General features: G+C 46.5%; 1 protein-coding gene across 2 annotated transcripts; it reads left to right on the top strand.

Moving 5' to 3' along the window:
• The first annotated feature begins 1,600 nt into the window (after positions 1-1,600).
• On the top strand, positions 1,601-16,776 carry NPM2 (nucleophosmin/nucleoplasmin 2). 2 transcript variants are annotated; one of them, XM_019467037.2, is made up of 9 exons: positions 1,601-1,962; positions 2,301-2,390; positions 2,492-2,577; positions 2,728-2,853; positions 14,229-14,319; positions 15,110-15,303; positions 15,476-15,510; positions 16,354-16,387; positions 16,469-16,776. In XM_019467037.2, exons 2-9 carry the CDS (start codon positions 2,333-2,335, stop codon positions 16,511-16,513), a joined length of 669 nt encoding a protein of 222 aa, XP_019322582.2. In that variant the 5' UTR covers positions 1,601-1,962; positions 2,301-2,332; the 3' UTR covers positions 16,514-16,776. The 2 variants fall into 2 exon arrangements, with proteins under 2 accessions (XP_019322582.2, XP_053756939.1); XM_053900964.1 differs by lacking the exon at positions 15,476-15,510 and having other exon boundaries at positions 1,609-1,962.
• The last annotated feature ends 5,139 nt before the right edge of the window (positions 16,777-21,915 follow it).

The raw sequence follows: 21,915 nt of genomic DNA, 5'->3' as shown, positions 1-21,915 counted from the left end.
TGGCAACTGGAATTCTCATACATTGCTGGTAGAAATGCAAAATGACTTCAGAAAGTAGTTTTACAGTTTCACGTAGTTTAATACATGCTTACAAAATGATCCAGCAATTCCACTCCTAGGTATTTATCAAACAAAAACTAAAACATATGTCCATGCAAAGACTTGTTCATGTTATTTTTATTCATGATATATGTCTAAAACTGAAAACTACCCAAATATGCATCAACGGGTATATCAGTCAGGGACATATCACAAGGAATTGGCTTATGCGGCTCTGGGGGCTAGCAACAAGTCTGAAATCCACAGGGCAGGTCATCAGAAAAAGCAAACTGGAAGCTCTCTGGTAGGAGCTGAAGCCGCAGTCCACAGGCAGAACTTTTTCAGGGAAACCTCCCACCCACATTACTGACAGTAATCTTTATATAAAGGCAGCTGATTATAGGTGTTAATCACCTCTACAAAATGCCTTCACAGCCACACCATTAGCATTTGACTGAACAAGTAGGTATGATAGCCTAGCCAAGTTGACACATAAAACTGACCAGCACATGCATGAGTATACAAATCATGGATAAACAATAAACAGAAACAAACTACTGATACAAACAACAATATGGGTAAATAACTCTCAAAACACATTTTGTTCAACAAAAGGACTGGTGAAAAGACCCTGTAGGATTCTACTTATATGAAATTCTAGAACAGTCAATGATGTCCACAGTGTCAGAAAGCAGGTAAATGCCTGATGCCAATTAGGCATTGATGTGAGGATACTGACCACAAAGGGAAACCAGAAAATTTGGGAGAGTGATGGATATTGTAACTGGACTGTGGTGGTGGCTACCCAGGTATATACATTTGTCAAAATTCATCAAATTATACACTTTAAATGAGTGCCTTTTAAGACATAAATTATTTCTCAATAAAGTGGACATGTTAAAAAGGAAAAACTAAAAGCTAATTCCTGCACAGCACAAGCTCCAATCAAGGTTCCAGAGAGACATATCCAGTTCCTCTAGCACTATTTTTGGAAAAGACTAACCTTTCCTTATTAAATTACCTTGGCACTTTTGTTGAAAAGCACTGAACTTTATGTGTAGGTGAGAAGTTTCCAGAATGGAAAGGAAGGGTAAAAATGCAATCTGATCAACTATACTTCATTTTTAAAAAGGGGTTGGGGGAGGAAGGAAAGAAAAGGAATTCAAAGAGAGAGATCCCTGGTTATTTCTGACTCCCAGAGATGATTCATGTGCAGAGTAGGACAAAGGGGGATGTGGCCGGCTGAAAGGCAGCGTCCTTTCCACCACCCCCAACCACAGTGCCCTGTGAGCTGCTGTTTGTTAGATGACTGGCCCTGGTAAAGTCACTCACTGGACCCTATAGTGTATTCCTCACCAGCTGCCACAGCTGGTGACCTCTGGTGTCCTAACTCATCCCCACCCCCTTCCTGTCCGTGGGACAAATTATCCTTCTGGAAACAGGGCTCTTCTTCTCTGGGGCCCAAAACCCTGGGGGAGGGCCCTCCTGGCCTTGGAAAAGGCCCACACCGAGAGGGTATGAAAAAAGGAAGGCGTTGAGCAGGAAAAAGCCTTAATGCTGCTTCCCACTGGGTGGCAACGCAAGTCCAAGCTAGGCGATCTCACCCAGTAGGCCTCGGTGAATCCCCAGGGGCCATGAAGGTGGTGCTCACAGCGCGGTCCTCGACCAGCAGCAGCAACTTCACCTGGAAACCCGTTAGAATGCAAATTACCTCGGCCCCACCCAGCCCTCCACGACCAGAAACTGTGGCGCTGGCACCTAGCTCGGTGCTTTAACGAGCCCTCCAGGTGCGCCGAGGCACGAAGAGCAACGAATGGAGGAGCGGAATGGGGAAAGAAGGGCCTCTCCTTTAAGACGGAGCGGACGCCCCCCGCCGCCCCTTCCCGGGCCTCCTAACATCCTGCAGCGGCCGGCGGCTCTCAGGTGCGGCTGCGAGGAGGCCGGAGTGAGGGAGCCCGAGGCGCCCAGCGCACAGGGCCGGTGAGGCGGAGGCGGGCTGGCGAGCGGGTCTGGCGCCAGGGGAAGTACAGCCGGGACCGCTACGGCGCCGACGGGGCCCCTGGGCGCAGCGGGCCGGCGCCCAGCACCTTTCCAGCCCGGGCAACCTCAGCTGGCTCCGGGCTGCGGGGCACCGCTGGCTCCGGGCTGCGGGGTTGGACGGCTGCGCCCGCCAGGGGCTCGGAATCCGGGGCGGCCGGCCGGGATGCGGGCGGGAGCGGGGAACCGGGCCTCGCCTCACGGCGGGCGCCCCTTCCTCACAGCCGCCGGGACCCCGGCGCCCGCGCCCAGAGTCATGAACCGCAGCAGCACGAGCAGCGCGGCCGAGAAGGCGCCCACAGCCATGCTCTGGGGTGAGTGAGGGTCCGGCGGGTGGAGGGTGGGGAGGGAGGCGGAGGAGAAACGGGGAGCCTCCCTGAGCCGGCCCGGCCCCCTCGCTGCCCTCCTTCCGCAGGCTGTGAGCTAAACCAGGAGAAGAGGACCTGGACCGTCAAACCCCAGAAGGAAGGGAAGCAGGACTGTAAGCTGTTGCTCAGTACGGTGGGTGTCCCGGCCCCCAGGAGGGGATGGTAGGATGGACTCGGGAGGGACGTGGCCAGCTGCGGGGGAGCAGGTGGGGCTCTCTGGTCTCTGCAGGTGGAACAGGGGTTCCCTCCGGTGTTGAGGTGGCCTGTCTTCAAACGCTCTCAGATTTGCTTGGGGGAGAAAGCCAAAGAAGAGATGAACCTCGTGGAAATCCTGCCCCCAGCCAGCCAGGAAGACAAGAAAGCCAAGCCCATCACCATCGCCTCTCTTCAGGCCTCGGTGCTCCCCATGGTGAGCCTCCCTACCCCATCCCCCCCGCCCCCGCAGGCTTCGGGAGGCTGCCTGCCCCGGGCACTCACCGCCCTCATGAGTGGGTGTGGACGGACAAAGGTGGGATACAGTCGTTCTGCAGGAATGCAGTCCCGCCAGGGGGGCCGTATAGCCAATGACTTTGAGCCTTGGACTTAGGAGGCAGGGAACCCCGTTTCCATCCCAGCTCACCTTTTCCCAGCTTGGGCAAGTTAACCTCTCTTCAAAATCACGTTTTTAAACTTTTTGATGCTGGTGACAGGACACTGTTGATGACTTCCACATTGATTGTGTATCCAGAAGTTCTCTTATCTCTAGTAATTTATCTTGAGTTCTCTATGCAAATCATCATTGTTAATGGCAGTTTTTGTATTTTTTTTTTTTTTAATTATACTACACGGTCTAGGACCTCCAGTGTACTATCGAGGAAAATTGTAATGGTAGATGTCCTTGTTCCTTTCTTAATACATATATGTATATTTTTAAAGGAGTGCTTCTAACGTTTCTCCATTAAGTGTGGCACATCTGATAAGACGATAACTTCCTTTTTCAAGTTAAGGAAGTCCCCGTCTAGTCCTGCTCTGCGTTTTAAAATTGAGATTTCTTCTTTTTAATCAAAAATGGTTATCAAGTGCTTTTTTAGATTTAGATGATCATAGGTTCTTTCTTCTTTAACCTGTTAAGGTGGTGAGTTATATTAATAGAATACTCTTCAGCCAACTTTGCATTCCTAAGATAAACACTGATTGATCATACTGTGAATTTCTAGATTTGCTTTGCTAATATATTTTTTAAAAATTTAAATCTTACATACTCGTGAGGTTGGCCTATCTTATTTGGGTGTCAAGGCACACTAGCCTCATGAACTGGGGGATGGAGTGTTCTCTCCTTCTATATGGTGGAACAGTGAATGTAAGACCGGTATCATCTGTCCCTGAAGATCTGGGAGTCCCATCTGTAAAACTGCCCCAAAACTCCCCCTCCACCCCCATCTATGAGCTCTCCCTAGATCTCCTTCATTCCCAGGGTTTTATTTTTAAAGACCATCTATACAAATCAAAACTTTGATATTTATTTCTATACACCCAATCCCTCTCTTGTGCTCCAGATCCTGTGTCCAACTCAGTGTATTTAATAGATATCTAAGAGATAACCCAAACTTAACAAATCCAAATCCAGATTCTTGATTTTTATCTATAATCTCTTCTCCCACCCCCAAACCTGAGCCTCTCCCAGAATATAATTGCTCTTCCAGTTATTCAGGACAAAAACTTCTTTCTCTAACACCACATATCACCAGCAAATCCTGTTGGCTCTGCCTTCACAGTGTACCCCCATCTGACCACCTGTCACCACCCCTGCCATGTCCTGGCCCAGGTGCTCAGTTTTATTGCAGAGTCTCCTAACTGGTCCACCAACCCCCACCCTTGGTTCCTTATAGTCTATTCCAGGGTTCCACAAACTACAGGATTAAATCCAGCCTACTGCGTGTTTTTGTAAATGAAGTATTATTGAAACACAGGCACGCTCCTTCATTTTGTATATTATCCGTACCTGTTTTCCCTTGGTAACAGAACTGAGTAGTCTCCACAGAGACCATAAGGCTCACAAGCCTAAAATACTGGATATCTACAGAAAAAAGTTCCCCAATTTCTGGTCTATTCTATGTATGCACCAGGTGCCAGAAGGATCCTTTTAAACAAAAGTCAGACCATGTCGCTTCTCTGTTAGAACACTTATGTCAGTGGCTTCCCATTTCACTTAGAATGAAATCCAAGATCCTTTATGTTCTGGCTCTTAGAAACCTCTCTTAAACTCACCCTTTGCTACTCTCCCCTCCCTAATCCTGCTCAAACTACACTGGCTTTCTTGATTGTACCTTGAAAATTTCAAACATACCCCCTTCCTGGGAGTCTTGCATTTACTGTTCCCCATGCTAGGAATTCACTTGCCCCTCACTTCAGCCTTTGTTCATATGTCACCTCATTCAAGAAGTCTTTCCCAGGGCACCTGGGTGGCTCAGTTGGTTGGGCTCTCAATCATGGCTAAGGTCTTGATCTCACAGTCGTGAGTTTGGTCCCCGTGTCTGACGTGAATCCTTTAAAAAAAAGTCTTCCCAACCACAAACCGCATCCCCTCTTCCTACCCTTCCGTAACCACTTTTTCTCCATTGGAACCCATCACTGCCTTCAGTTTTCATCTGTGCCTGTCTTTCTCCCCAACAAGGATACAAGCTCCAAGACAGCAAAGACTTTGCCTTTTCATTTACTGCCTTAGCCATAATGCCTATATACCATATGTTATGGTATGTTGTAGAAACTGGTATATTGTAGACACTCAACATATAATGAGTGAGTAAGGAAGTGAACAAACTGTGTGCAACTGGTTTGATTTTAAACTATTGTCATTTAAGTTTTAGGTCTAGATGTTTCCATTTCTTTGAGTCAGTTTTTATATCTGCTTTATTGAGATATAATTTATATACAGTAAGATCCACCAGTGTTAAGTATACCACTTGATGCATTTGATAAATGTATATAATTTTGTAACTACCACTGCAATCAAAGTAGAGAAAAATTTCCTTCACCCCCCAAAATTTCCTCATGCCTCTTTGCGGTCAGCCCTTTCCACCTATCACTGCCTCTGGCAACCATTGATCTACTTTCACTACTCTTTTGTCTTGTCTAGAATTTCATTTAAAGGGAATCATGCAATACATAGTGTCTGGTACCTGGCTTTTTTCACTTAGCATAATGCTTTGAGATTTATCTATGTTGTTGGTGAAACAGTAATGTGCTCCTTTTTTATGTCTGAGTAACATTCTATTTTACAAGTACATATATATGTCAAGATTTATTTATTCATTCACTTGTTAGCAGACATTTGGATAGTTTCTAGTTTTTTGTTTTTTGGGTTTTTTTTTTCCATTTTTGAGAAAGAGTCTAAGCAGGGGAGGGGCAGAGAGACAGAGTGGGACAGAGGATCCCAAGCAGGCTCCGCGCTGACAGCAGTGAGCCCAAGGCAGGGCTCAAACTCACAAATTGTGAGATCATGATCTGAGCCAAAATCAGACGCTCAACCAACTGAGCCCCCCAGGTGCCCTGGGTAGTTTCTAGTTTTATACTATGAATAAAGCTGCTATGAAGTTTGAGTGTATTTGTATGCACATGTTTTCATTTCTCTTGTGTAAATACTTAGGAGTAATACTGCAGAATCATTAGTAAGCATAGGTTAAACTTTATTTCCCCCCTCCCATCCTCTTGGCATATGTTAAACCTTACACACCACTGCCAAACTATTTTCTGAATTACTACACCATTTTGCATTCCTACCAGTTGTTTCACATCCTCCCCAACACTTTGCATTGTCAGTCTTAATTGTAGCCATTCATAAATTTAGGCCATATGTATAGTGGCATCTCATTGTGGTTATTATTTATATTTCTTTGATGACTAGTGATATTGACCATCTTGTTGTCTGGTCATTTGATATCTTCTTTTGTAAAATGCCTGTTTAGATGTTTTGCCCATTTTTAAATCAAGTTATTGAGTTGTAGAAGTTCTTTATATATTTTGGATACAAGTCTTTTATCAAAAATATTTATTTCAAATATTTTCTGCTAGTACATGACTTGCCTTTTCATTCATAATGATTTCTTCAAAGAGCACAAGTTTTTAATTTTTATGAAGTCCAATTTGGTATTTTCTCCTCTTATGGTTCTTTTTTTTTTGGGGGGGGGGGGTGTCCTGAGAAATCATTGCCTAAACTAAGGTCGCAAATGTCTTTTTCTAAGCTTTCTTCTAGAAGTGCTATTGTTTAAGCTCTTACATTTGTCTGTATTCCTCCATTTCAAGATAATTTTTTTGTATGGTATAAAATAAGCGTAGAGAAACATTTTTTTCCCAAGCTGATACCCACTGCTCTAGCACTATTTTCTTTTTTTTTTTTTTTTTAAGACTGTCCTTTCACTATACAATTATGCTGGCATTTTGCTATAAATCAGTTGCCTGTGTATGTATGCATGTATTCCTGTATTTTGTTTCATTGATTTGTATTTGTATCTTTACTCTCATGACAGACTGATTTGATTATTATAGTTTTGTAGTTAGTCTTAAAATTAGTGTGTCTTCCAACTTTGTTTTTCTTTTCCAAAATTGTGTTGGCAATTCTAGGTCCTGAACATTTCCACATAGATTTCAAAATAGGCTTTCTTTGAAAATCAGTCTGTTGATGGGGCGCCTGGGTGGCGCAGTCGGTTGGGCATCCGACTTCAGCCAGGTCACGATCTCGCGGTCCGTGATTTCCAGCCCCGCGTCAGGCTCTGGGCTGATGGCTCAGAGCCTGGAGCCTGTTTCCGATTCTGTGTCTCCCTCTCTCTCTGCCCCTCCCCCGTTCATGCTCTGTCTCTCTCTGTCCCAAAAATAAATAAACGTTGAAAAAAAAAAATTTAAAAAAAAAAAAAAGAAAAGAAAATCAGTCTGTTGGGTTGTGACTGAGATTGTATTGAATCTATAGACTATTTTGGGGGGAATTGGCATCTTAACAATTTTTAGTCATTAATAATTGAGCATATGTTTCTCTGTTTAAGTCTTTCACTTTTTACTCTAATGTATGTCTTTAACTTTTCCTACTAATATTTTGTAGTTTTCAGGGAACTGGTTGTGTACATACTTTGTAAGATCTACCCCAACATACTGCTATATTTGATTTTAGGTGCTATTGAAAATGGTATTAAAGTATTTAATGAAAGATAATTCACATGCCATAAGCTTCACCTATTACGTGTACAATCAGATGGTTTTTAGTAAATTAAAAGTTGTATGCCCATCACAGCCTAAGTGTAGAACATTCTCATCACCCTCAAAAGTAATCCCATACCTACTAGCAGTCACTCCCCATTTCCCACACTCACCTGCAACACTAGGCAGCTGTTCATCTATTTTCTGCCTATTTTTGGCTACTCTAGACAGTTCGTATAAATGGAATCCCAAAACGTGTGGTCTTTTGTGACTACTCCTTTCACAGCATAATGTGTGGTGTTTTTTTTTTTTTTTTAATGTTTATTTATTTTTGAGAGAGAGAGAGTGGCAGAGCGTGAGCAGAGGAGGGGCAGAGAGAGAGGAAGACACAGAATTCAAAGCAGGCTCCAGGCTCTGAGCTATCAGCCCAGAGCCCCATGCAAGGCTCAAACTCGTGAACCGCGAGATTATGACCTGAATCAAAGTCTCAGCCACCCAGGTAGCCCCACATAGCATTATGTTTTTAAGGTTCATCCATGTTGTAGCATATAGCACTACTTTCTTTTTATTGCCAAGTAATACCCATCATATGAATATATATGAAATCATCCATTCAGCAGCTGATGGACACCTGTTTTATGTCTACCTTTTGGCTATTATGAAGGCTGTTATGAACATTCATGTACTAACTTTTATATGAATATATGTTTTCATTGCTCTTGAGCATATCTCTGGGAGTGCAATTGCTAGGTCATTGTGGTAGCTTTATGTATGTAACATTTTGAGGAACTGCCAGATTATTTTCCAATGTAGTCACACCATTTTACAATCCCACCAACAGAATATGAGGATTCCACTTTCCCCACATCCTTGCAATACTTACCATTGTCTATAATTTTGATTAGTCATTTTAGTGGGTGTGAACTGATAGTTCAATGTGGTTTTGGTTTGCTTTACCTAATGGCTAATGATGTTGCATCTCTCTTCATGTGTTTATTGGTCATTTGTATATCTTTTTTGCAGAATTGTCTATTCAGGTCTTCATTTTTTTTTAAATTGCATTTGAGTTTGACATTTTAATATTGGTCTTTTTACTTTAAATTGTATGAGTGCTTTATATACTCTGCATACAAGCCTCTTATCAGATGATTTGCAAATATTTTCTCCCATTTTCTGAGTTGTCTTCTCAATTTCTTGATGATATCATTTGCAGCACAGAAGTTTTGAATTTTGATGTAGTCTAATTTCTATGTTTTATCTTGTTTCTTGTGCTGCTAGTATCAAATCTAAGAACTTGTCACCTAATCCAAGGTCATGAAAATTTGCTCCAATGTTTTCTTCTAGGGGTTTTATAGTTTTAACTCTTCTAGTTAATTAAGTCCATGATCTATTTGGAGTTCATTTTTGTGTATAGTATAACGTATGCAAATGTATTTTTAAATTTCATTTTATCATTGTTCAGTAGTAGTATATAGTTACATAATTGCGTTGGGTTTTTTTGCTATTATTTGACCTTGCGAAACTTGCATAGAAATCCTAGCAGCTTTTTGTTGATTCCTTATGGATTTATTCATGTCATCTGTGAATAAAGTCAGTTCAACTTCTTGCATTCTTTTTTCTTGTCTTCCTTCACTGACTAGGACCTCAAATATAATGTCAAATAAAAGTGGTGACAGCATGTCTGTCCTTGCCTTTTTCTCTTCTACCAGTGTTCAGCCTTCTACCATGAAGACACATGAAGGATTTTTGTACAGATGTCCTATATGAGGATGAGGATGTTCCCTTCTGGTTCTAATTTATTGAGATGCTGTTGAGTTTTGTCCAAGAATTTTTTTCTGCATCTATTGAGGGGTTTTTTGGCCTCCTTTATTAAGTGGCAAATTACATTTATTGATTTTTTTTCAAATTTTATTTTTATTAACTTTTAGTTTTTTTATTTTAGGTAGGCTGCACACTTAAAGTGGAGCTGACACTCATGACCCTGAGATTAAGAATGTCATGCTCTACCAACTGAGCCAGCTAGGCACCCCATCAAATTTTAAACCCATTGTACATTCTTGGGGTAAGCCCCATTTGATCATGATATATTATCCTTTTATATATTACTGGATTCCATTTGCTAATATTTTATTAAGGATATTTGTTTTGGGGCACCTGGCTGGCTCAGTCAGGAGAGCGTGTGGCTCTTAATCTCAGGGTTGTAAGTTTGAGCTCCACACTGGGTGTAGAGATTACTTAAAAATAGTATCTTTTTAAAAAATATTTATGTCTACATTTATGAACAACATTGGACTGTACCTTTCTTGTCATGCTTTTATCTGGTTTTAGTGTTAGGGTCATGCTGGCCTCATAAAATGAGAAGGAAAGTATTCTCTCCTTTTTTGTTTTCTGAAACAGTTCGTGTAACTTTGGTATTTTTTTCTTAAATGTTTTGATAGAATTCATGTGAAGCAATCTGGTTAACTGCAAGTTAAATTTCTTTAATAAATTTAGGACAGTTTGGGTTGTTTTTCTTAAGAGAGATTTGTTTATGTCTTTCAAGGAGTTTTTCCATTTTGTCCACATTGTCAAATTCATTGGCATAGGGTTGTCCATAATATTTCCTTTCTTCCTCTTCTGTAAAATCTGTAGTAAACTCTGCTGTCTTATTCCTGATATTGATAATTTGTGTCTTCTTCCCCTTTTCTTTGTGCAGTCTGGTTAGAGGTTTAATATTTTTATCCATCTTTTTCAAGAACCAGCTTCTGGTCTCAACTTTTCTCTATTGTTTACCCACTTTTGTATTTTATTGATCTCTGTTCTTTATTTCCTTTCTTCTGTCTGTGTGGGTTTTAATTTGCTCTTTTTCTAGTTTTGTAAGGCAGAATCTTACATTATTGATTTAATTTTTTTTCTCACTTCTCTGTATACCTCTTTTTTTGTTGTTGTTGTTTTTTTATTTTTTTAACGTTTATTTATGTTTGAGACCAAGAGAGAGAGCATGAACAGGGGAGGGTCAGAGAGAGGGAGACACAGAATCTGAAACAGGCTCCAGGCTCTGAGCTGTCAGCACAGAGCCCGACGCGGGGCTCGAACTCACAGACTGCGAGATCATGACCTGAGCCGAAGTCAGCCGCTCAACCGACCGAGTCACCCAGGCGCCCCTCTGTATACCTCTTAAGGTGTCTTCACACAAGCACCATCCACCAAATTCTGCTTGCAACTCACTGGTCCAGAAATTAGTATTGCGGTCACTGCCAACTGCACAGGAAACTGGGGAATACGGTCTATGGCGGGTACAATATTAGGGCGCTGATATTATGGGAAAAGGGAAGAATGGATATTGGATAAGCAATGAGAAGCCTCTGCCACATCTGGTAAATATGTCTCCATATCTTCAACATTTCTATGTGCTCACATTTTAGGCATGTATCTTATAAGCAGTAAGTAGCTAAACTTTGTTTTAATCTATCTAGCCAATAATATCTGTTTATGTTTACTGTGATGCTATCATACTTGGATTTATTTGTAACATGTACTTTGTGCTTCTATGTTCATTGATTTTTCATTTTTTCTTCTTTTTCCTTTTTCTGTCTTTTATTAGATTAAGGTTTCTTTCCCCCTTTTCCTTTCTACTGGTTTGGAACTGTAGAGTCTCACTCTACTTTTTAGCGTAGTTTTCCTTAATTTTTTAACAATCATGCATGACCAATTTAAAATTAATGCTATATTCCTCTCTCCCATACAATCCAGGGAACTTTCCTGAGCACCCTTTTCTTAACCGACCTGTTATTATCATGTAGTGTTTTAGCTTCAACTTGTTTTAAACCCACTCAATACTAGTCATTACTAGTACTATTTTATTTTACAGTAATGCTTACTTGGATTTGTCTTAGTTGACCAAGTTGCTTGCTCACCACTGCTGCTCATATCCACTTCTTCCTTCTCAATTCGATTGTCAGCTTTTTGAGACCTCTTTTAATAGGTCTGGGAGGAGCGAACTTACTTGGGCTCTGCCTGGAGATGTCTTTATTTTACCCTCATTCCTTCATGGTAGTTTGGTTCTGTATAATTCTACACAGAGAGGTACTTTCCCTCAAAACGTTGAAGACGCCGTTCTGGTCTTCTGGTTTCTGACGTTGCTGTTGAAACCCTCAGTCTGTCTGCCTATTGTTCCTTTTCTGGACATCTGTCTTTCCTCTCTGGTTTATTTTAAGATAGCCTCTTTGTTTTTGGTATATACCATTTCACTATGGGATGTTCAGATGTACATTTACTTTTATTTATCTATTCAGGACCTAGGTTTCCTGGACATGAGGATCTGTGTCTTTGGTTGTTTCTAGAAGCTCTTGGTTATCACTTTGCACATTGTGTTGTTTCTAGTCCCTTACTGTGATTAGATGCATCTTAGATCTCATTCTGTCCTCTGTATCTCTCAGCCTCTCCTTCGTATTTCGTTCCTCTTGTCTCTGTGCTATGTACCGGGTCGTTTCTTCACAGCATGGTTCCAGTTTACTGATACTTGCTTTAGCTGGTGTATTCTTTTTAACCATTTGTTCAGTCTAGAAGCTGCATTTGGTTCTTGTTATTTCTCATAATACCTTGTTGTTATGCTTCTGATTCCTACTTCTATGTTTGTTTGACTTTCATCAACCTAATGTCATAACTGCTAGACTGTTCTTTTCTCTCTGGCTCTTGGCTGCATCGGTCTACAGTCATCTCGTTTCCTTCTGCTCACTCTAGCAGGACCGTGCCTTGGACATTTTGTCACTTTACACAGTGAGGCATCTTCGTGGTTCCACTGTTTTCTCCAAGAGAATTCTGTGTGAGGAAAATTGACAGCACCCCAAGGGATTGGTTTTGTGCTTGTGCCTGCTGTTGGCCCCAGGAGTCACCAGCCTGGGATCTTATACGGGTCTGTTGGCTTCGCAGTGCCCACCAAGTGAATTCAAGCTTGGTGTGAGTGGCAGGTACAGCCATGGGTTTTTAAGTTCTCACAGGAGACTTCTTTTATCCCACATGCATTTCCTTATTCCCTTCCTTCAGTGGAGAGGAGTTCCTGGTGGGTGGGTTTGGGATTCTTCCGTCCCCCATCCTCGCCCCCGACCCTGGAGCTTCTTCCTGAGGTGCACCCGTGGAGGACCCCAGCCCCATTCAGTGGGCCCCGTGACCGCACGCCTCTCTGGAGCCCAGGCCTGTCTCCTGTCCATGAGTGCATGTTAAAACCCAAGGCCGAGGCTGTTTTCGGGCACATTTTCCCTTCAGCAGCTACAGCACTGGTGCTTGTGCGTGCTGCCCTCCTTTCTGGTGCACGGGGCCTCTTCCTTCTGTCCTGCTGTTCAACCAAGCAGTGAAAACATCGGAATACATTTTATCCAGCATTTCTAGGCATTGGTGGCTACAGAGTTTCAGTTTTTGCTTGTCTCCTTCCTGTCTGAGCCAGAAACTCTAAATTAATATCCCTCCTCTGTAAAGGAACGGCCCCTCCGTTGTGGGCTTGTTGTGAGGGGTTAAAAGAGGAAAGCAGGTGAAATGCTTAGCATAGGGCCTGGCATATGGTAGGAAGTCAATAAATTTGAGTATCATCACTGATACAATAGAAAATGTGGAAAGTTTGGAAGAGTATCAAGAAAAGAAACACCATACTGTCCACTGAAAATTAGGGTTCACACTTAATAGAATTCTAACTTTATTCATATGTATATCCACACATGTAAGACAAAAGTAGTACTGTACATACAACTTTGCATCTGCTCTTCTCATTTGATTAGTGTCTTATTCGGGTTGGGCCACCATAACAAAGTACCAGAGAGTGAAGGACTTAATGTGCATCTATCTTGTCATAGTTGTAGAGGCTGAAAGTCTGAGACCAGGGTGCCAGTGTGGTCAGATTTGGGTAGGATCATCTTCCTAGCTTGCAGATGGCTGCCTGTTCTCTGTGTCCTCACACAGCAGAGAGACAGAGACAGAGAGAAATCTCTGGTCTCCTTTATAAGGGCACCAGTCCCATCATGAGGGCCCAGCTCTCATGACCTCATCTAACCCTAATTACCTCCCAAAGGCCTCATCTCCAGATACTATCACATTGGAGGTTAGGGCTTCACATAAGAATTCGGCAGGGGCACGTGGATGGCTCAGTTAAGCATGTGACTTTCGGCTCAGGTCATGATCTCATGGCTTATGGGTTTGAGCCCCACCATTGAGCTCTGTGCTGACAACTCAGAGCCTGGAGCCTGCTTCGGAATCTGTGTTTCCATCTCTCTCTTCCCCATGAGTTCTCTCTCTCTCTCTCAAAAACAAACAAACATTAAAAAATGTTAAAAAAAAGAATTTAGGGGACACAATTTAATCTGTATCCATCAGACTTCTCTAACAGCTGCCCCTCAGCTTAGAAGCCTGTCTGTGATCTTTAACAAGAATGGGATTATCAGATTCACAGTCTTCCATTTGAATCCACCTCAACAGGGAGGGCCAAGGGCTTAATAACACAATGAGGTCCAGAGAACCTGTGAAATGTGTGTAGTTGGGGTTTGGGGAATAAATTCTGAACGTTTCTATTAGACACCATCCCCCAGACAGGTGCCAGGCCTGAGTGAGCCCATCTTTTCTGCTCTTGCCCCTACATCCCTCCTTCTGCAGGTCATGATGGGATTGGAGCTTTCTCCTCCAGTCACTTTCCAGCTCCGGGCTGGCTCTGGACCCGTGTTCCTCAGTGGCCAGGAATGTTATGGTAAGTTGGAGCTTGGACCTGAGGCGGGTCTGACTATAGTGCCTAGCACAGGGCCAAGGGAATAGGTATTCAAACGCTGGATGGATTCTTGAATTACTAGAGAAAATCTCCAAAGGCAACGTGATGGCCGGTAGCCTGGAATGGAAGTTCTCCTTTACCTCCCCGCCATGTCCTCTGTGGGCTGCAGTCCTCTTGCCTGTACCATGAGGGTGGGTGTAGACTTGGTTTCATCTTCAAAGAGCCACTGTGAGGAATAAATGGGATACTCAGGGAGAAGCAGTTTGCATGATAGCTAGTACTAGCCCGCATGTAAAATGTTAGGTGCTATGAGGTATGTAGCTGGAGGAGCGATATAGGCTCTATCAAATCACTGTGCTGTTGACTCTTCTCATATCCTTCTCAGCCCAGTTGTGCCTCTGTATCAGGGTACAGTTACTCAAAAACCCTGGCAGGCTCCACTTCCCTTAGGATGAGGTCTAAATTCCTTAGCTGCTGTTTCCATTTCCTCCCTTCCCTTGTGCTCTCTGCCCACCCTCACCCTCCTCTGAATCCTTCCCAGCCAGAGCCACAGCTTACCACCTCACCTGCCCTCCTCTACCACCCCAGCTTTCTGGGGTCCCAGACCCCTCACTCCATCTGAGCTTCCACTTTGTCAGGCCAGAAAGGGTCTCTAGGAAGCGGCAGGTGCTGGCTTCCCCGAGGAAGCTCTGAGAGCAAGACCGATCGTGGAACAGGAGCTAGGCCAAGACCTGGAGCTCAGCATCCCTGCTCCCTTTCCATACCCTCACAGACACTTCAGACCTGTCCTGGGAGGAGGAGGAGGAGGAGGAGGAGGAGGAGGAGCTGGAGGAGGAGGAAGAGGAGGAAGATGACAGCGATGATGATGACGATGATGATGTTGATGTAGATGTGTCCCTAGAGGAGGAGACCCCTATTAAACAAGTCAAGAGGCTAGCATCCCAGAAGCAGACAGGTGTTGTCAAGGTGAGGGAAGGGACACCCCCCCCACACACAGGCTCCTCAGAAACCTGGGCCAGGCCTCCCGAGTTGAGTGTGAGTATACAGAGGCCTGGGGTCCTGCCAGGTGCCCAGCAGGAGTCTGCTGGCCCTGGACCCTGCCCTAACTGTCCCCATGCTGCTTGTGTTTGCTTCCCAGAAAAAAAAGGTGGAAAAAGAAGAGGAGGCAGTGAGGTAACTCTTTCCATCTGTTAACGTGGCCAAAATCTTACAGCTGAAGCCTATAGGGTTAGAAAGGGTCTGGCGTGTGTGCATGTTTGTGACCACACAGGTGTGCTGTCTCTGATGGCCGGCACAGCCTTTTTTGGAAGGCATCAAAGTATTCTTATCTTCTGACCTAATTCCACTCATGGTAACCCCTTCCCAAGGACCCCATCCAAAATACAGGTAAAATCATATGCACTAAGAAACTGATCCCTGCATTATTCAAGTAATAGTGAAAAATGGAAGCATTCTAAGTGTCTACCAATATAGTAGATTAAGCTGGGTCACATTTTCCCAGTAGAATGTGACATAATGCCTATGAAGAATATAGCATCCTGGAAAGTGTTTACAGAATTTAAAAAGAACAGGATCTTAAATCATTTTCATGTTATTTCACATGTTTTTAGAAGAAAAAGCAAAAAGTCCTGCAAGGAAACACACCAAAATGTTAATACCGGTGGGAGGTAAAGAAACAAGTGATTTCTATTTGCTATATTTTGTGCAATGTAGTTAAATATTACTTTTATAATGAAAGAGACCTATTTGTGATAAATAAAAGAAAGCAGGTGGAAGTCTAACAAGAAAACACCTCTTGTTAAGAGAGAGTCAGAATGGTCCCAGCAGGTGACGGGGTGGAGAGGTGAATTCTGCAGCCTCCCAGCTCTCCATTTCACAGCCCCTGGCTTTCCTGGAAGTGGCCAGGGCCCTGCATTGCAGTGTAGGCATTAGGAGGTTCTGGGCTACTGGTGTCCTGCTGAGCTCTCTCTCTTTCTCACCCTCATCCCCTCTCCTGGCCTCCCCACCCTATTCCAGACCCAGCCTTAAAGACAAGAGTCCTGTGAAAAAGGTAAGTACCAGGAGAAGGGGCTGGTCTTCCTGGGGGCAAAGGGAGGGAGTGGGACTCTGGTGCCCTCCCTTCTCTCCATAGGCCAAACCCACACTCAAACCTAAAAAGCCAGGATCCAAGAAATGAGGAGCCAGGAGTGGCCTGGCTGCAGTGACGGAGGGAGAGCCAGCTAGAACACCATACAGAGTGGCCTTCCTGTGGGTGTGCTGCAACCCCATGTTTCCCCCCACCCAGCCTCTCTCCCTCTGAGTCTGAATGTGATGGAGCTGTTGGGGGCAACACAAGGGGCCCACACTCCAACTATCAAGTTTCGGCAGGACCTGGAGGGAAAAGCCCTGACCTCAGAGCCCCAATAAAGTTTGCTTTGCCGGGACCTTGTTTCTGCCATCTGTTCCAGAGGGCCTGTCCTTATTGCTGGCTGCAGTGAGCCCGTGTGCCCAGCAGAGGGAGGCCATGTGCCAGCACACCCCTACCTGGTGGCTGACCCGCCACCTGGACTGAGGCTGAGGCACCCAGCCAGCCAGCTGGGCTCTGTTCTGTTCTTTCATCTCCCTCTCATGTCCTCAAACTCCCACCCATTCCAACCCCCCCAGCTTTGGGACAAAAAACCAAGGGTCTCAACCCCCTGCACAGCTTCAACTTTGTGCCCTTGTCCTGAGGGAGGGAGCTCCAGACATTGTGGGTCTTCCTGTGTCCACACTCCCTTCTGGCTGGTTTTCCAGGTAGAGAGTCAGAAGGCTAGAGCTGCCTGCCCCCCACTGGGAAGGGCCTTAGCCCCTGTCAGACTAGCCTGGGGATCTTCTCTCCTGGCCCTAATCACGTGTTCATTATCAAATGCACAGACCAGGACATCTATTGGAACCTCGGATCGATGCTAATGCTGCTCTCCCAGGCTTGCCTCTCCTGTTCAGGGTGAGCTCCTGTTCATATGTGTGAAGATCTGTGTCAAGCAGGAGCCCAGAGGCCTGGACCTTCAAGGAAGCCCTCCCAGACAGGGCAGATGAGGCAGGCCTTGCAGAAGCTATTGAGGGTCTCTTACAGGGGTGGACAGGTAAACACTTTTAACTCTCATGCGAGGGTTCACCCAGGGCAATTCTCGGAGCCATGGGAACAGGGCTCAACAAATTGTTAGGGTAAGGCAATAGGGGATTGGCAAGGGGATGAATGACCCATTGGGTGGCTCTGGGCTCCTGCCCTCTCCCAGGCCTGCACAGCCACTTTGGAGCCTGGCTCACCCATTGTGACACACAGATAGCCTCCCACTGGAGGTTATAGTTGCAGGGCCTCCACTGGGCTTCTCCCTGGCCCTCCTCTACACCCCCAGTGGCCAAACCTAAAGTGGGCCAATGGGGAAATGGCCCTGTCCTCTCTCCAGGATCCCTAGGCATGGGTCCCAGAAGGTTGGAGGTCTTTGAATGCCTGCACGGGAAGGTCAGCAACTAGGCTTGCATGTTCCTGTTCAGCTTCAGTTTCTTTTAATGCCAGAAGAGACTGAGAATAGTATCTTAGCATTCTTGCTGCTTGCTTTCTACATCCCAGGAGACAGATGTGGGCACCGTCCCACCCTCGAGCAAATGAGAATGAGCCACTGACCTCAGGTCACCCAGAGAGCGACAAGGCACATGGGTTCACATCAGGCTCCAGGTGGGCAGTGACCATTTACCATGGCCTCATGCCACAGTGACACAGGGTAAACAAGACAAATTCTTCACCTTCAAGCCACCTACAGTCTAGTGGAAACACAAAAGCCAACAGCAAAATTTCAGTTACTGTCAAGTGCTTTGGAGGAAGTGAGACAGCACTTCTCCAGCCTGGAATTAGCCTATTAGGAGATCAGAGAAAGCCCCTCAAAGGAGAAGACTGACAAGAAGAGGGTGGCAGGCTCCATGAGTAGCTGGCAGAAGGACACTCCCAGGAGCAGGAACCGAGCAATGCAATGTGCCTCAGGCAGAGCAAGCAGAAAGAGAGAGGGTTAGCAGGATTTTGGTAATAACATGCTGGAAGCTAGGTGCTGAGCGCCTTCTGGGACTCACTCCATAAAGCCCCATTTCTCAGACCTGGAAAACGAGGCACAGAGAGGTGAAACAACTTGCCCCCAAGGCCACAGAGCTAGTGGCGGAGGCAGGGTTCACCACCAGGTTGTCTGGACCCACAGCTCTTATCTTGAACCACTCTGAAATGACTGAGAGAGACGGACAGCACAGCAGCCAGAGTCCTACAAAGTCTCATAAACTGAAAATAATAGTTAAGAATAAGGTCCACGGTGTAACCCGCACCTTGGGAGGGGCAGCCCCCAGCCAGTTATAGCAAAGCACAGATGCACACAGATACTTCCTCCCTTCACCTCACCCAGGCAAGTGCCCCAGCAGCCTAGCTCAGCCATAGCTCTGTACATAAGGGCACGCAACAGCTAAGCCGTTCCTGACTTGATGTCCAAATGCTGGCAGGCAGTGGGGATCAAACAGCAAGGATGGTAGGTGCTCCAAATTTTAAGAGTCCATTGCCTTTTGCCCTGCCCCAGCCCCAGCCCTTCTGCTTTCCAACAGGAAAATGGTGGGCTGGGGTTTGTAGCAGGTGGTGACAAGTGGCAGGTCCGCAGGTGGGCTCAGTGTCTGCACCAGCTGGGCTGTTAGAAGGAGCAGGCGTGAGACGCCTCAGTTGGGGGGTGTTGAACTTGGCACTAGGGGGTGGGGATTAACCAACCAGCCCAGGCTACTTCTCACTTCCTTTATCACCTCCTGCCACCTCCCCCTATAAATGTTAATGAACCTACTATTCTCCCTCCCTCTCCTCTAGTCAAGGGAGTCAAAGTTTAGGTCAACCAAGTCTGGACCATATAAGAAGGTCTATGCCCCTCGTTTCCATTCTTGTGGCACTTGATACTTTTCATGGAGTGTCCATCTCAGTTGATACTCATGGTGGCAATTTTGACAGCAGTGATAATAACCATTTCCTTTTTACAAATTAGGAAGCTGAGACCAGAAAAGTGAAGGGACTTGCCATAGGTCGTAGAGGCGAGGGAACGGGGATAAAATCCATGGAACACTCTTCATGCTGCCTCCCCTCTTGGAGCCCAGCACTGGCCTTCCCATGGGGATAAAAGCGCAAGCTGAGTCAGAAAGGCAGGCCTGCAGGTGCACAATGGGAAGGGACAAGGAGCAGATGTCACACCATGAAACAGGCTATCCAGCCATGCCCCAGAGGCCCCTGGCACCAGCCCCTGGCTGAGCCCCAAGGCCAAGCTTGACTGCTGGCATCTGTTACCATGGAGACCCAGGCCTGGCTGGGGGGCTGGCCACTGACAACAGGCCCCTCCCCCACTGATAGGAACCCGGCACTCAGGCTCAGAGGCCTGGAGTCCAGACCTCACTAGATGGGGCTCCCGCATCTACCTCCTTATTTCATTCCACGCCCCCAGCTCACCCATCCACCCCAGAACCTCAAGCCTGAGCTATCTCCTTCATGCATCTGCTCTTACCTGTCATCCCAGGACTGAAAGTGGGAGGAGGTAGCCTTTAGTACCCCACCTGGGAGCTAGTTGTTGGTGGAGATGTGGGTGAGGTCAAAAGCCCGCCAAGAATAGAGCCAGAGCCAGCACCAGTTCCAGAAGTAGATTTGGGGATTTCTGCAGAAGAGGCAGAGTTCAAATCGAGACCCCAAACAGAACAAATATGGAAGATGGAAACGATCAGGAGCATCAGCCTGAGCAAAGCAGAGCTGTGGGACGGTCTAGGGCATGCTCGGACAACGACGAGCACTGGATTGGGAGTCTGGGCACCTGGCACCTTGTCTGAGTTGTGCCATTGACTAACTAGCTGTGAGACCCTCGCTGGGCCTCATCAGTGAGTGAGGAGGCTGGACCAGATGAAGAATCTCTAAGACCCCTTCCAGTTTTGACATCCCTTCTATTTGATTCCAAGCCTGGACTCTGCCAGTTACAGGGAGCTACCCCTGCACTCTCCAGACCAGCTCAGGTTCAGCAGGGCCTTGAGTCCCAGTGGCCCGAGGGGTGGGGGATGGGGCTAGGAGCCCAAAAGCTGGAGGTGGCCAGGAGGTAGCCTTGGGGCTTGTCTGGGGGAGGGGGGAGGGGTGGCAGACAACTTTGTGGATTGATCTAGCTCTGGAAGGTGAGGAGACTTGGAGGTGAGAGTTTCGCCCTCCTGCTCATCTCTTTAGGTAAATACATCCACATCCAGCATTTCCCTTTCTCTTTCCATCCTGGAGGCACTGAGACCTCCAGGGAGCCCAGAGCTGAGGTGCGAGCTCCGCTCCCTACACAGAAGACTTCCCTCAGAGATCCCTCTAAGCACATGCCCCCTTCCACAGCCACCATCACCCACCTTCTGTAGGGAAGGAACCATTAGAGTCCCTGGTCACCTAGCTTCTGGGACCTTAGATACTGCACCCTGGAGGGCATGGACACAGTGGCAAGGCTCCAGACATGATCCATGTGGACCTTAGGAACCTAGTTCTGCCATTCACTGGCTGGGCCATTCTGAGCTAACTACCCCCCATGCCCCCCCCCCCCCGACTCCTGTCCCGTGTGCTTTAGTGTCCTCTGCACAGGGGTCCTAGAATGGGGTCCTGCCTGCACAGTACAGAGCAGGGTGGGACCAGAGGCCATGTGAAGAGGTTGGTGGGCACAGGGAGGGAGGAGGCCCTAGGGATGGCTGCTGCCCTAGAGAGGAGGGTGAGTGAGGCCCGGAACGTATGACACACTTGACGTCTGCTAAGCCCAGTTAACTCCTTTGGTCTGCCGGCATCCTGAGGCACTACTGCCCCCATCTCTCAGACAAAACTGCCGAGGCCCAGAGGAAAGTAGCTTGTGCCAGTGCACCAGCTCCTCTGAGTCTGTCTCTTCCCGGACGTCAGGCCAGCTCTCAAGATTCCATCGCGTCCTCCTCCCACAGCTGCACCTTCCTCCCCCTCCCTGACCCCAAGCCTGCAGCACCCACTATTTGCTGCCATCGGGACAGCCCTAACACCTCCATCCCGGTGGCCAGACAGCAGAGAGGGGGAGCAAGGGGTGACAGAGGCAGGGGAAGCAACCGCTCCTAGCCAAGCCCACCGCCTGCCCCCTGGAGGGAGGCTCCTCCTTTTAAGGCTGCTTCTGGGAATTTCCACCCCCGGAGCCAGACTCAGCAACCCCTGGCCCTGAATGATACCTGCGCTCACCCTTGGGGAGGTGGGGCACCAAACCTGAGGGCAGGAGGAGCTGACCCTGGGAGGGGAGGAGGGACCCTCTAGTCCAGGTCTGAGGGTCACGAAAAACGTGGGAGACTACAGGGGCCAGCCTCCTTATCAAGAAGGCTCCACAGCTCCATCCTCTGTGCTCGGGTAGCCCAGCAAGAGGCTGGCAGACCCCGCCAGCCAGCGGCTGCTTTGCTGTCTCACTGGCCAGGAAGGTGGACACCTCACACCTCAGTCTCCCAATTACGCCCTCCTCCCCCATTCCTTCTCCCCTCCCTTCTCTCTCCTCCTCCTCCTCCCCTCTCTCTCCTCCTCTCCCCCCTGAAAACCTGTGGCTT

Source organism: Panthera pardus, unplaced genomic scaffold (genome assembly GCF_024362965.1).
Source record: "Panthera pardus isolate Hobbes unplaced genomic scaffold, ASM2436296v1 HiC_scaffold_13, whole genome shotgun sequence".
Lineage (NCBI taxonomy): Eukaryota > Metazoa > Chordata > Mammalia > Carnivora > Felidae > Panthera > Panthera pardus.
Note: the sequence above shows the minus strand (reverse complement) of the source record. Positions and strands in the feature narration are given on the sequence as shown.